Source organism: Cryptomeria japonica, chromosome 5, assembly GCF_030272615.1.
Source record: "Cryptomeria japonica chromosome 5, Sugi_1.0, whole genome shotgun sequence".
Taxonomy (NCBI): domain Eukaryota; kingdom Viridiplantae; phylum Streptophyta; class Pinopsida; order Cupressales; family Cupressaceae; genus Cryptomeria; species Cryptomeria japonica.
Window position 1 is genome coordinate 328,367,644 of NC_081409.1, and position 12,576 is coordinate 328,380,219.

At 37.4% G+C, this 12,576-nt stretch overlaps 1 protein-coding gene across 2 annotated transcripts in view; it reads right to left on the minus strand.

Moving 5' to 3' along the window:
- LOC131062249 (uncharacterized) overlaps nucleotides 1–12,576 on the minus strand; it is an 80,228-nt gene that overhangs the window by 4,559 nt on the left and 63,093 nt on the right. For both annotated transcript variants that reach the window (XM_057995888.2, XM_057995889.2), the window contains exons 3-7: nucleotides 1,829–1,870; nucleotides 1,624–1,729; nucleotides 1,348–1,412; nucleotides 1,212–1,256; nucleotides 1,001–1,108 (exon numbers count right to left, since the gene is read on the minus strand). In XM_057995888.2, coding sequence (XP_057851871.2) covers nucleotides 1,001–1,108; nucleotides 1,212–1,256; nucleotides 1,348–1,412; nucleotides 1,624–1,729; nucleotides 1,829–1,870 — 366 coding nt within the window. The remainder of the gene's footprint in view (nucleotides 1–1,000; nucleotides 1,109–1,211; nucleotides 1,257–1,347; nucleotides 1,413–1,623; nucleotides 1,730–1,828; nucleotides 1,871–12,576) is intronic.

Below are 12,576 nucleotides of genomic sequence, written 5' to 3' on the forward strand. Positions count from 1 at the left end.
TAGCATTAGGGATTTCCTTATTCAAGAGAGGATAGGATACTTAGCATTCTATTACGCGTTGACCGAAAGATTAGCAGCACTTTTCCCACATGAACTGGATCTTTTATAGCCTGTCTGGATTCATGATTTAATAAAGACTGAGTATTCTGTCCTTGAAAAATCCTCCAGATTTCAGGTATAAACTTCTGAAAGAAATTATAGAACCTTACAGCAATTTGAAACTCAGAACTGATCCTTTTAAACTGGGACTTGGCCCATGCTGGTGGGCTATTCTAGGGCCAGCCAAACCAGGAAATGGTGGTTAGGGGAAACCCAGAGGCATCTCCTGTCCTTGAAAAATCCTCCAGATTTCAGGTATAAACTTCTGAAAGAAATTATAGAACCTTACAGCAATTTGAAACTCAGAACTGATCCTTTTAAACTGGGACTCGGCCCATGCTGGTGGGCTATTCTAGGGCCAGCCAAACCAGGAAATGGTGGTTAGGGGAAACCCAGAGGCATCTCATGCCCGATCCCCCATCCTGTGGACATCCCCACCCTCAAAAATTGGGGTTTTCAAGGGGCAACATGTCCCCATGAAAAACATTGTTTCAAATGGCAATGTTTCTGGCCATGAACATACATTGTGACATATATTGATGTATTACTGCACACTTGCATGTCTAACAGCAATTACATAAACATAGAAACTGTTCTATACAATGATCCATTGTATAAGTATCTGCTTTTATTTGAGTTGCAGAAAATTCTCGAGCTATAAGTTCAAATGTGCCTTGCAGAATTTTTGCCAGACAAAATATGCAAAATATGCAAAATATACCACCTAATCAGAGAAATCTGTAGCTGAAGATGAGGAGAATGACAATTTAATCCAGCAATAAAAATGATGAACTATAAATACATATAATCCCTACTTTCCAAAGAATGCACTGACAAGAGAAAAAGAGGTTATGCAATCCATATTCATTATTCTAGAGCTTATTGAGAACACTTAGCACACCTTCCCAAGTCCAACATGCACAATAGCAGTCTTGTCCATCTTGAAGTCAACTCGACCTTTCTTTGCTTCCCTTATTGCCTCTGCAACATCATTTGTCACAGTGCCAGCCTACATTCCTCCCAAGTAAAAGACAATCTCAATCATTTTAATTATTACATGAAACTACTTTATAGCTCAAAATCTCTTTATGGATAGAGTGAAAGACACTTACTTTGGGATTCGGCATCAACCCTCGAGGGCCTAGAACCTTTCCTATCTGATAAATTTTAGCATACAAAAACAGTGAGAATTATACATAAGACTTCATTTAATGAAGTTAAACATATTCAGGAAGTTAGAAGGAAAACCTTTCCTAATCGTGGCATAAATGCTGGAGTTGCAATGCACTTATCAAAATTTCCCTTGAGGCCAACTACAGAATTAGACCCACAGTCAACAACTGAACATAGTGCAATCTAGAAAAATATCATTTGCAAATATTGAAAATTCTTTTTTGTGGAACTATTTGATGTGGCAGTGATAAATCCTAGTCTACAAAACGATACAAATCTACCTTTACACACAATGCAAGTGAAGATGCAAACTTAACTTTGCCCTTTTAAACTGAAAGATCAACTATTTACCTTCCTTAATCTCATTGATGAGTTCATCACCTCCAACAACATCAGCTCCAGCAGCTCTTGCTTCGTTTGCAGCTGCACCATCTGCAAATACTGCCACTCTAACAGTCTGCGGATGCAAAGCTTGTTAGCTTTCTCTAATATGTACATATAATATTTGAATTTAATTGAACACAAACATTAAAAATACACCACATGTGAAGGATACCTTGCCAATGCCATGTGGAAGAGCAATTCCACCCCGAACCATCTAGAATATGAACCGAATCTGATGTCAGAAGAGATAACAAGAATGGAGAGTTTCACACTCGGAAAAGATAAATACATTAATGGACACTTAGAGAAAAGGGCAACTGTGGAAGTATGATGATAACAAAAGTTGGCAAAGCGTGCTTCTATGAGTTCAATTAAGCTTCAGCAACACAGATAGGAAGCATAGAGAGACTTAGTGCAGACAGCTCTACCATTACAAAATTTAGAAAAAGAAAAATAGAGGAAAGCCAAACACCTTACAACTAACAATGAGGAAGAAATATCCAATCCATCATTCCACAAGATTGATTTGTAATAGGATGGAGAAGGTTCAAATGACAGTTAAAATTTAGCATATAACCATTCCCAATTCAGTGGCAGTCTTTGCATCAGATAGATAAGCAAAAAGGAAAACTTGTCAAATCTTCATCATAGTCACAATTAAAAACTACTCAAGAAATTGGGCATTGCTATATGCAAGGAGGGGTTTATACATTCTACATTGATGTGTTTCATATATCTTGCAGAAAACAAATAAGATAAATAAAGTTAATATAGATGAAATATATCAAGAGCATGTCCAACTCACATGCAACATCTCAAAAGGCCCTCCAGACCCAAGCAAATGAAAATTGTGCACATGTTTTGTCTTCCTCCAAGTTTAAGTTGTGCCTACAGATTTTGCTTCACATTCCTCCATGCTTAAAACTGCCAGATTTAATATTCACACCTTGTGACACAGGAGCATTCCGGGGCTCATGCAATCCTGCACCCTGAAAAACATATTTCTACCAAATTTTGTTTGCTTTATTTTATGTTTTGTTGTGTTGCACGTAGTTTTCCTTTGTGTTGGTCTTGTGTGAACCCCATTGAATTGCATGACTATGTGATAATTGAGAAAAGGAAATCAAATAGAAAATCCTTTAAAAAATTGAGACCCACCAAATCCTCTAGTGGCTTAGTCTTTGTTCATGTCTGCTAGCTAAATTAAGTGGGACGCACACAGCTATCTTCCTCAAATTTGAGTGTCATACCGTATTGGGGCACCTGCTGGCAGATTTGAAACCACTGACTCCATTGAGTGGTATCAGAGTAAGGATAAGCTCGTGGGATTGTTGTGTTGTCGATCTTGAAGGCCCTCAAAAAGTATGCTGTAGGTGTGTGGATCCTTTAACTACAAAGGATTGAGAAGAAATGAGTGCTCATGGTAATGCTGAAATGATGGAGATGTTGAGGGCAATAGGAGCAGGGTTAGAAGCATTGGAAACATAAAAGGAGAGGTGTACCTATTGAGAATGTAAGTGACGATGAGGAAGAAGAAGCAGCAATACCAACTGACAATAAGGAGAATATATGAATGATCCTTTCATGAGGGGGAGCTATGTCTCATATTGGAAATTGACAATTGTTAGAGACTCTGAGCTACAATTGATGTTTTAATGTTGAGGAGCTTGTGGATTGGATTGCAAAGATTGAAGAGTACTTCGAAATTTAAATCTGTAGAAGACATAATGATGGTGAAGCTCGCTAGTACCAAGTTGAAGGGACATGCATTCCTTTGGTGGTGATCATGTACATTTAGATCAACAAAGGAGGAGAAAAGAAAAGATTAGATCATTAGATCAAATGGTGGCAAATCTAACATCAAAATTTCTACCTGAAGATTACCTGCAAAATCTGCTTAAGCAATGACTGAAGAGCTTTACCAGCTCAAAGTTCAAGCTGAACATATTGAAGATGATGAGGAAAAAGTTGCAAGGTACATTAATGGACTTCGCTTGGCTGTCCAAGCTGAGTTTAATATGATCTGAATGAGATCAATAGAAGAACCCTACTAATGTGCTTTGAGAACAATGGAAAAGCTAGCTAACAAATGATAAAACAATTCCAGAGGAAAAGGACAATCGAGGAGGACAAAAGATAGCAAAATAGGGAAAGGACAATCGAGGAGGACAAAAGATAGCAAAATAGGGAAGGGGATTCTAGCACTATTCGTAAGGGCACTTAGTATCAAGATGCTATGGTAAGAGGAAATTTCTCCAAAGGAAGAGGTAGAAGTTTCACTTGCTAGCGGTGTAGTGAAGTTGGCCATAGGGCATTTGAGTGTCCACAAGCACCACATGTGTTGAAATTATGTAGCTAGAATCGGATTCTACTTGGTTAAATTTTAATGTTGACTTTGGCAATTAAAATTTAAATTAATTGTGATAACTTGTGCGATCACTTATGTAATTGGGCTGGGCCCAAATATAATGTAACTTGTAAATGGGGCCAACCTAATCTGGGCGTGCAGACTTCATAAGGCAAGGACCGATTTAAAATGTAACTTATAATTCAAGTTTGTATTTTGGCACCAAGGCCGACCTAGAAACAAAGTGTTAAGAGCATATATAAGAAGAGTGACTTGAGGTCACAAATATACAATTCTCGTCAAGCGATCATCTTCTGCCTTATGCAAATTCAGATCTGCAACACACAAAGTCAGCAAACTTGGTCTAGAAGACAGCGAATTCACTATCTAGCCCAGCTAACTCAGTCTTATATATGGCAAATCTGATTTCGTGCAATTCACAAGGGTTCTAGCCAAGCGAAGCTCTTCTATGTTATGCGAATTACTTCTATTGCTGGGCGAACTCAGTTAGACTGAAGATATCTGCTCCGACAATCAGAGAACTGGTTCTAGGGTCTACACATCATCATTCTGGAAACTAATTAAGTTCAGATCAGAACTAAGATTCAGATAACTTCGCTCCTATTGTGCCCTAGCTGGGCAAATTTGTAATTGTTTATTTCTGCCCTAATACAATCAGATCTGAGACCTTTTGATGCTGGGTTTTTCCTCCAAGAGGGAGGTTTTCCTAGGATATCTGTGTTATGTGTTTGTTCTTCATTGCATTCTGGTTTTCTGTTATTTATTGATTAATCTGATTGCTGAAATTAACATGGTATCGGAGCTTGGTTCGTAAATAGTTGTGATCAGATTTGTCAATCTTTTATTGTCTTTCAGTCTAACCTACTGTTCAAAGTTTAGACTACTTGGCTTCTTCTCTTAGGGCTGAAGACAGGTTGGAAGGTTCTGCGAATTACACCTCTTGGTAGGTTCGTATGATGATGGCATTAAATGATCTTGCTGAGTATGTCAGCAAGGATGCTAAAGAACCTACCGATGAAAAGGAAAAGGAAGAATGGCAAAAGGACTTTCAAGCTTGAAGGTTGATCATTGATTCCGTCAAAGATCATATTGTGTCATCTATCTCCAAGATGAAGTCCACTAGAGAGATGTTCAGCACATTGGAGAAGATGTACAAAGTCAACAACACTAGCCGCATTCTTGCCTTGAGGAATCAGCTCACTCACATCCGATTGGAGAGAGGGGAATCCATCACCTCCTACTTCATGAGGATGACTGATCTAAAGGATCAACTCTCAGCAGTTGAGAAAGAAGTTGAAGACAGCGATCTTACCTTGACTGCCCTAAATGGTCTTCCTCTAGCTTGGGAACCATTCATTCAAGGAATCATTGCTAGGATCGAGCTTCCCAAGTTTGAACGATTGAGGCGAGATTGCATCCAAGAAGAATCTCAACTGGCTGCCAAGGGAGCAATTAGAAGCTCTCATGGAGGAGATCATCACATGCTTACAGCCCAATCAGTCAAGAAGAAAGGTGGTAATTGGAAGAAGGGCAACTTCAAGAGGAATAGAGATTTCAGACCTTCAGCAAGTCATGATTCAAGAAAGAAGCCAAGAGATCTCTCACGTATTCGTTGCTTCAGATATGACAAGTTTGGTCACTATGCGAAGGAATGTCAAAATCAGCCTAAGCAAGGAGGAGCAAACCTGAATGAAGTTGCAGAACCAAAGGATCATGAAGACTTCCTCTTCATTTCTGCCTTATCAAGCAATGTGCCTACTGACATCAACACTTGGTTAATAGATAGTGGCGCATCTAGGCACATCACAGGATACTGGGAACACCTCTCAGATTTGATAGAGAAAGAGTCTAACCTTCATGTGGTAATTGGTGATGATGCTTGGTATTCGATAAGAAGTTTCGGTAACACTTCTTTAAATTTAAATTATGGCTTTTCTATACATCTCAATGATATCTTATTTGTACCTGGAATTAAAAGGAATCTCTTCTCCATTTCTGCATTAGAAGATAAGGGTTATCAAGTAGCATTTTTTGAGGGTAGAGTACTTGCATGGCATAAGAAAGCTAGTTTTAAATCTACTTGCATCATTGGTAATAGATATGATAGTTTATATAAGCTTCCAGCTTGCCTAGTTCAAGCCCTCATTCATGAGGCTCCTAAGTCCAACGAACTATGGCACAGAAGGCTTGGTCATCTACACTTCCAAGCACTTCCCTCACTTGAGAAGATGATCAAAGGTATGCCTAAACTTAGTCACCTTCATGATGATACTTGAAAAGGTTGTGCTTTAGGTAAGAATACTAAAAGTCCATTTCATAAAAGTGAAAGTAGAGCTAAAGAAAAGTTAGCACTTGTTCATTCTGATTTATGTGGACCTATGTCTATTGCTCACCTAGTGGATTCTTATATTATGCAATCTTCATAGATGATTTCTCTAGAAAGACTTGGATTTACTTTCTGAAAACTAAAGAATTTGATGAAGTATTAAGTAGATTCAAAGAATTTAAGGCTTTAGTTGAAAAACTATCTGGAAAAAGAATTAAAGTGTTAAGATCTGATAATGGAGGTGAATACACCTCAAGTAGTTTTCATGACTTTTGTGTAGAGACAAGAATTAAGAGGGAGTTTTGTATTCCCTACAATCCTCAGCAAAATGGGGTGACTAAAAGGAAGAATAGATCCATTGTTGAAACAGCTAAAGCAATGATTCATGATCAGCATCTGCAAACCTTCTTGTGGGCTGAAGCATCTAAGATTGCAGTATATATTCAGAATAGATGCCCTCATCGAGTGTTGAAGAACATGACTCCTGAAGAAGCCTTCACTGGAGTCAAACCTGACATCAGTCACCTAAGGATTTTTGGAATTCCTGTCTATGTTCATGTGCCAAAGGAAAAGAGAACTAAGCTAGAGCCATTCGGGAAGAAAGGTATTCTTGTTGGATACAGTGAGTCTTCCAAAGCATTCCGAGTCTACATTCTTGGGCAAAGGTATATTGAGGTGAGTAGAGATGTTACTTTTTAGGAAAATGTTGTTTTCAAGAAATCTAAAGGTTCCCTTACTAATAATGATAAAGAAGTTAATGGTAATCAAGATATGGATGTTGATACTAACCCTAAGATTCAAAGGGGGTCTATTGAGCTTCCTGAACCTATTGAGCATGGTGATCCTTTTGAGCCTCTAGACCCAAATATATTGCAGTTAGCAAGAAGAGACCACTTTGGGTTAGGAACACAATTTAGAGAAAGCAGGAGACCTCAGAAGTTCTCCAACTATGTTACAATGATGTGCAACATTATTGAGACTGAACCATCAAATGTAGAAGAAGCTATGAACCAGCAAGCGTGGAAGTTAGCCACGGATGAAGAATATCAATCCATCATCACGAATGATGTTTGGGATATTGTGCCTAGACCTAAAGGTAAGTCTGTTGTATCCTCTAAATGGTTGTTTAAAATTAAACATACGGCTGATGGAAGTATTGAGAAATATAAAGCTAGATTTGTAGCTCGTGGTTTTTCTCAAAAGGAAGGCATAGATTATGAGAAAACATTTGCTCCTGTTGCTAGATATACTTCTATTAGAACCATTATAGCTATTGTTGCAGCTAAGGGCTGGAAATTACATCAGATGGATGTAAACACTGTTTTTCTTAATGGTGTCATTGAGGAAGAAGTCTATATTGAACAACTAGAAGGATATGAGATTCATGATAGAGAATCTCACGTGTGCAGATTGAAGAAAGCTCTTTACGGCCTCAAGCAAGCCCCTCGAGCTTGGTATGACAGAATTGATAAGTATTTGGTTAGTTTAGGATTTTGTAAGAATGATGTTGATTCTAACATTTACTTTAAAGTATTTGATGGTGAAATGTTAATTCTGGTTTTATATGTGGATGATTTATTTCTAACTGGTGAAAATAGTCTTATCATTAGATGTAAGAAAGAATTGGCCACTAAATTTGAAATGAAGGATCTAGGCCTAATGCATTACTTTCTAGGTTTAGAAGTATGGCAAAGATCTAATGAAATTATCCTTAGTCAAGGAAAATATACTATTGATATATTGAAAAGATTTGGAATGATGGATTGCAAACCTATGTCTACTCCTATGGAAACTAACTTGAAGAAATTGAGTTTATCTGAAGCTAACTCTGATTTTGCAGATCCATCGGAGTACAGGCAGTTGATTGGATCCTTGATGTATCTAGTTAACATTAGACCGGATATTTGTTATGCAGTGAGTGCCCTCAGCAAGTTCATGAACAAACCGAAGCATGTTCATCTTGTTGCAGCCAAGCATATCGTGAGATATTTGCGAGGCACAGTTGGCTACGGGCTGAAGTATCCAATCAGCACTGTCATCATGATGGAAGGCTACTTTGATTTTGATTGGGCGGGAAGTGTAACTGATAGGAAGAGCACTTCAGGGATTTGCTTCAATTTGGGTTTTGTCGTGATCTCCTAGACCAGCAAGAAGCAGTCCTCAGTTGCTTTGAGTACTGCAGAAGCTGAGTACATTGCGTCAAGTGTGGCGTCAAGAGAAGCAGTATGGCTTTGCAAGTTTCTTGCGAGGTTGTTTGGACAACCTTGGGAACCCACAGTCATTCATTGTGACAATCTGAGTTGTATTAAGATGTTTGTTAATCATGTGTTTCATGACAAGTCAAAACATGTGGAAACTCATTATCACTATGTTCGTGATATGGTACAGAGAGGAGGTGCCATTCACCTGAAATATGTCAGCACTGATGAGCAAATTGCAGATGTTCTCACCAAGCCTCTTACTCGAGTGAAGTTTGAATACTTCAGAGAGAGACTTGGAGTTGTTGAGAACACAACTTTGACTGAGAGGGAGATTCAGACCCAGTGATGCACTAAGTTGCATCTTCCACCCCCTATGGGCAATGTAAGGTGAAGTCACCCTCTGCGGGTAATGCAAGGTGACACTGAATCCTTCTCAGGGAGAAGGTTGAGGTGAAAGACCTCCTCCACCCTCTGCAAGCAATGCAAGATGGATGTCATGGAAAGGTTCATGATGTTTTGTTATCACAATATGACTTGGTTATTTAGAATCCTCCCTAGCTAAGAGGGAGTGTTGAAATTATGTAGCTAGAATCGGATTCTACTTGGTTAAATTTTAATGTTGCCTTTGGCAATTAAAATTTAAATTAATTGTGATAACTTGTGCGATCAATTATGTAATTTGGCTGGGCCCAAATATAATGTAACTTGTAAATGGGGCCAGCCTAATCTAGGCGTGCACACTTCATTAGGCAAGGACCTATTTAATATGTAACTTGTAATTCAAGTTTGTATTTTGGCGCCAAGGCGACCTAGAAATAAAGTGTTAAGAGCATATATAAGAAGAGTGACTTGAGGTCACAAATATACAATTCAAGTCAAGCGATCATCTTCTACCTTATGCAAATTCAGATCTGCGACACACAAAGTCAGCGAACTTGGTCTAGAAGACAGCGAATTCACTATCTAGCCCAGCTAACTCAGTCTTATATATGGCGAATCTGATTTCATGCAATTCATAAGGGTTATATCCAAGCGAAGCTCTTCCATGTTATGTGAATTACTTCTATTGCTGGCCGAACTTAGTTAGACTGAAGATATCTGCTCCGACAATCAGAGAACTGGTTCTAGGGTCTGCACATCATCATTCTGGAAACTAATTAAGTTCAGATCAGAACTAAGATTCAGATAACTTCGCTCCTATTGTGCCCTAGCTGGGCAAATTTGTAATTGTTTATTTCTGCCCTAATACAATCAGATCTGAGACCTTTTGATGCTGGGTTTTTCCTCCAAGAGAGAGGTTTTCCCAGGGTATCTGTGTGTTATGTGTTTGTTCTTCATTGCATTCCGATTTTCTGTTATTTATTGATTAATCTGATTGCTCCAACAATCAGATAACTGGTTCTAGGGTCTGCACATCATCATTCTGGAAACTAATTAAGTTCAAAGCAGAACTAAGATTCAGATAAGTTCGCTCCTATTGTGCCCTAGCTGGGAAAATTTGTAATTGTTTATTTCTGCCCTAATACAATCAGATCTGAGACCTTTTGATGCTGGGTTTTTCCTCCAAGAGGGAGGTTTTCCCAGGGTATCTGTGTGTTATGTGTTTGTTCTTCATTGCATTCCGATTTTCTGTTATTTATTGATTAATCTGATTGCTAAAATTAACAACATGATCGTGGAAGAAATCATACTGCTAAAGTTAATGAAGAATATGTAGCACCCTTATGATGAAGAGGGTATTGCTCAAACTAAGGAAGAAGATGATATAGCTCAAATAAAGAATCCTTTTGGACTATTTACAAGTCCAAGGGTAAGTGTTGCAAAGTTCTGATTAACAATGGCAGCACAAATAACCTGGTGTCCAGTGAAATGTTTGAGTTAAAGCTGAAAAAAATCCCACACACTAGACCATACCAGAGAAGCATAAATCATCAAAAATCCCAATTTTGTGATTTTAAAAAATCCTTTGGTCGAAACGATTTTTTACCCAAAAATCCCAATTAAATCAGCTGCAATTTTCAACAATTTTTGAAGGTTTAGATTGCCAAAAAAAACGCCCAAGAAATGCATTTACTATCCACCAACCTGTCGCAACACAAAATCACTATTTAATTGGGGTTTTTTGTTAATATTTGGCATAAAACTGAGCCCTAGCTGCTGGGACATGCTTCACCATGAAAGATTAACCAAATCGCATCAGGTTGTTGATGCAAATCACGGGTAGGCAAACTTGAATGGACACATATTTCTAATAGATGTTAAGGACATTAATAGAGTGACACATTCTTTGGTATGCTACTATGTTTGATGTTAAGGACATTAACACGGAATGGTTAAGAGATGAGCTGTTTTTTTCTCAATACTGTCATTTGCCTTAGGCTTGTAGTAATGCTTTCTATGTATATAAATCCAAAGACACAATTTAGTGGGAAAATGTAGACAATATTATAAATACTAAGAAAGGTTTCTATCCGATTTTTTTAACATATCTGAACCATATATGAGTACTTGCCATAAGTAAATATAGATAGACCAACTAAACTGAAACGAAACTCTATTGGCTTGATATCAACCTAAAGAGGTTTGTTTTCTTGAAACTCTTATGATCCTCACTAATCAAAAGAATTTTAACATATTACTGTCAACAATAATACCAAGGTGGCTGTTTAGATTATCAAGGTTAGGTTGGGACAAATTTCCTTTTCAGATGCTAACAAAGTGTGATAATTTGGATCTTTGATTTGACATTGGCCATCAAGTTTTAATGACAAGTACAGTAGTGATAATTGTATAATAAAGTGGGAAGAAAAAGTATATAAGTAATAGTATATAGACATTGTGGAATTGGAAGTAGAATGGTTCCTACCAGAAAGATAAAAAACAGCTCGTAGTGCTAAAAAATATGAAATATAGCAATATTTTATATCAAAATGAAGGATTGTTTTGGTTATATTTAAATTTCCTATATATTCTATAGGTTTAATGCTTTGTTAACTAGAGAAACTCATTGCTTAAATGCATGCCCTGAAATTGTTAGCAAACTACATTCCATTTAGGCTCGTCATATACATGGAGGTTCAGAAGGCCTGCAAGGAGTACAATAAAAGTACATGAATTTTTTAGACATATAGCGTAGCATTCCATGCATGTTAAATAGGCATCAGACAAACTAATACATGCCTTGAGAGAATTCATGCCCTATTCTTGTGGGTTTATCTTAATCCCTCTCAAAGCAGGCCTCATATATTTTCTCTTTAATAATCTAGATAGATTTCAGCAGCAACTGTCCCATTGAAAGGGAATGTTCCTTGTGCTTTAATTTTTCATTGAAACTTGTACCTATAATCTCTCAAATTCTCAACTCAAAGTCCATCAGTGTTTTTAACTCCATTCACTTATACGCAAAATCAAGGGAAACTTATTTGAATAACAAAAATTGTGGCTCGAATAGTTGATCTCTTATTTTATTCTAGCAGGTCTTTATTATCCAATCAAAAAATATTCAACACTCCCTTTACTGTTTTACAAATCTGCTAAAATAGTTATCAATGAGAACATTTCAATATCATTTATGGTCTTTCAAAATGTAAGATTTTGTTTCATAAGAATTTACTATTACTCTATCCTAAGGTATTTGATACAAAACCTATCAAGATGAAAATTGTAATTGCTTCTTTTGTCATATAATTTCCCTTTCACACTCTTAATATTGTTCTCTTTCACATTGTTCTAGAAATTGCAAGTACTATTAAATCTCAAATATGAAACAGTTGATTGCTGTGTTGTAATTTATGATGTCTGCTCAGCAAAGAAAAACTGTCTTTTTAATAACTTTCTTGAGCCTAAGGATTTTGAGATTCTGGAGGCCATCTTGGATAGTAATGAGCTTGGACAACCTAGAGAGGCTCTGAACTAGGAGCTTCATCATCAAGACCTGCAGCCCTCTAGCATAGATCTATTTGTAGTAGCAAGAGTCATTGGCTACATTTGATTTTTTGGAACTTTATATACTTAGTTTATAGGCT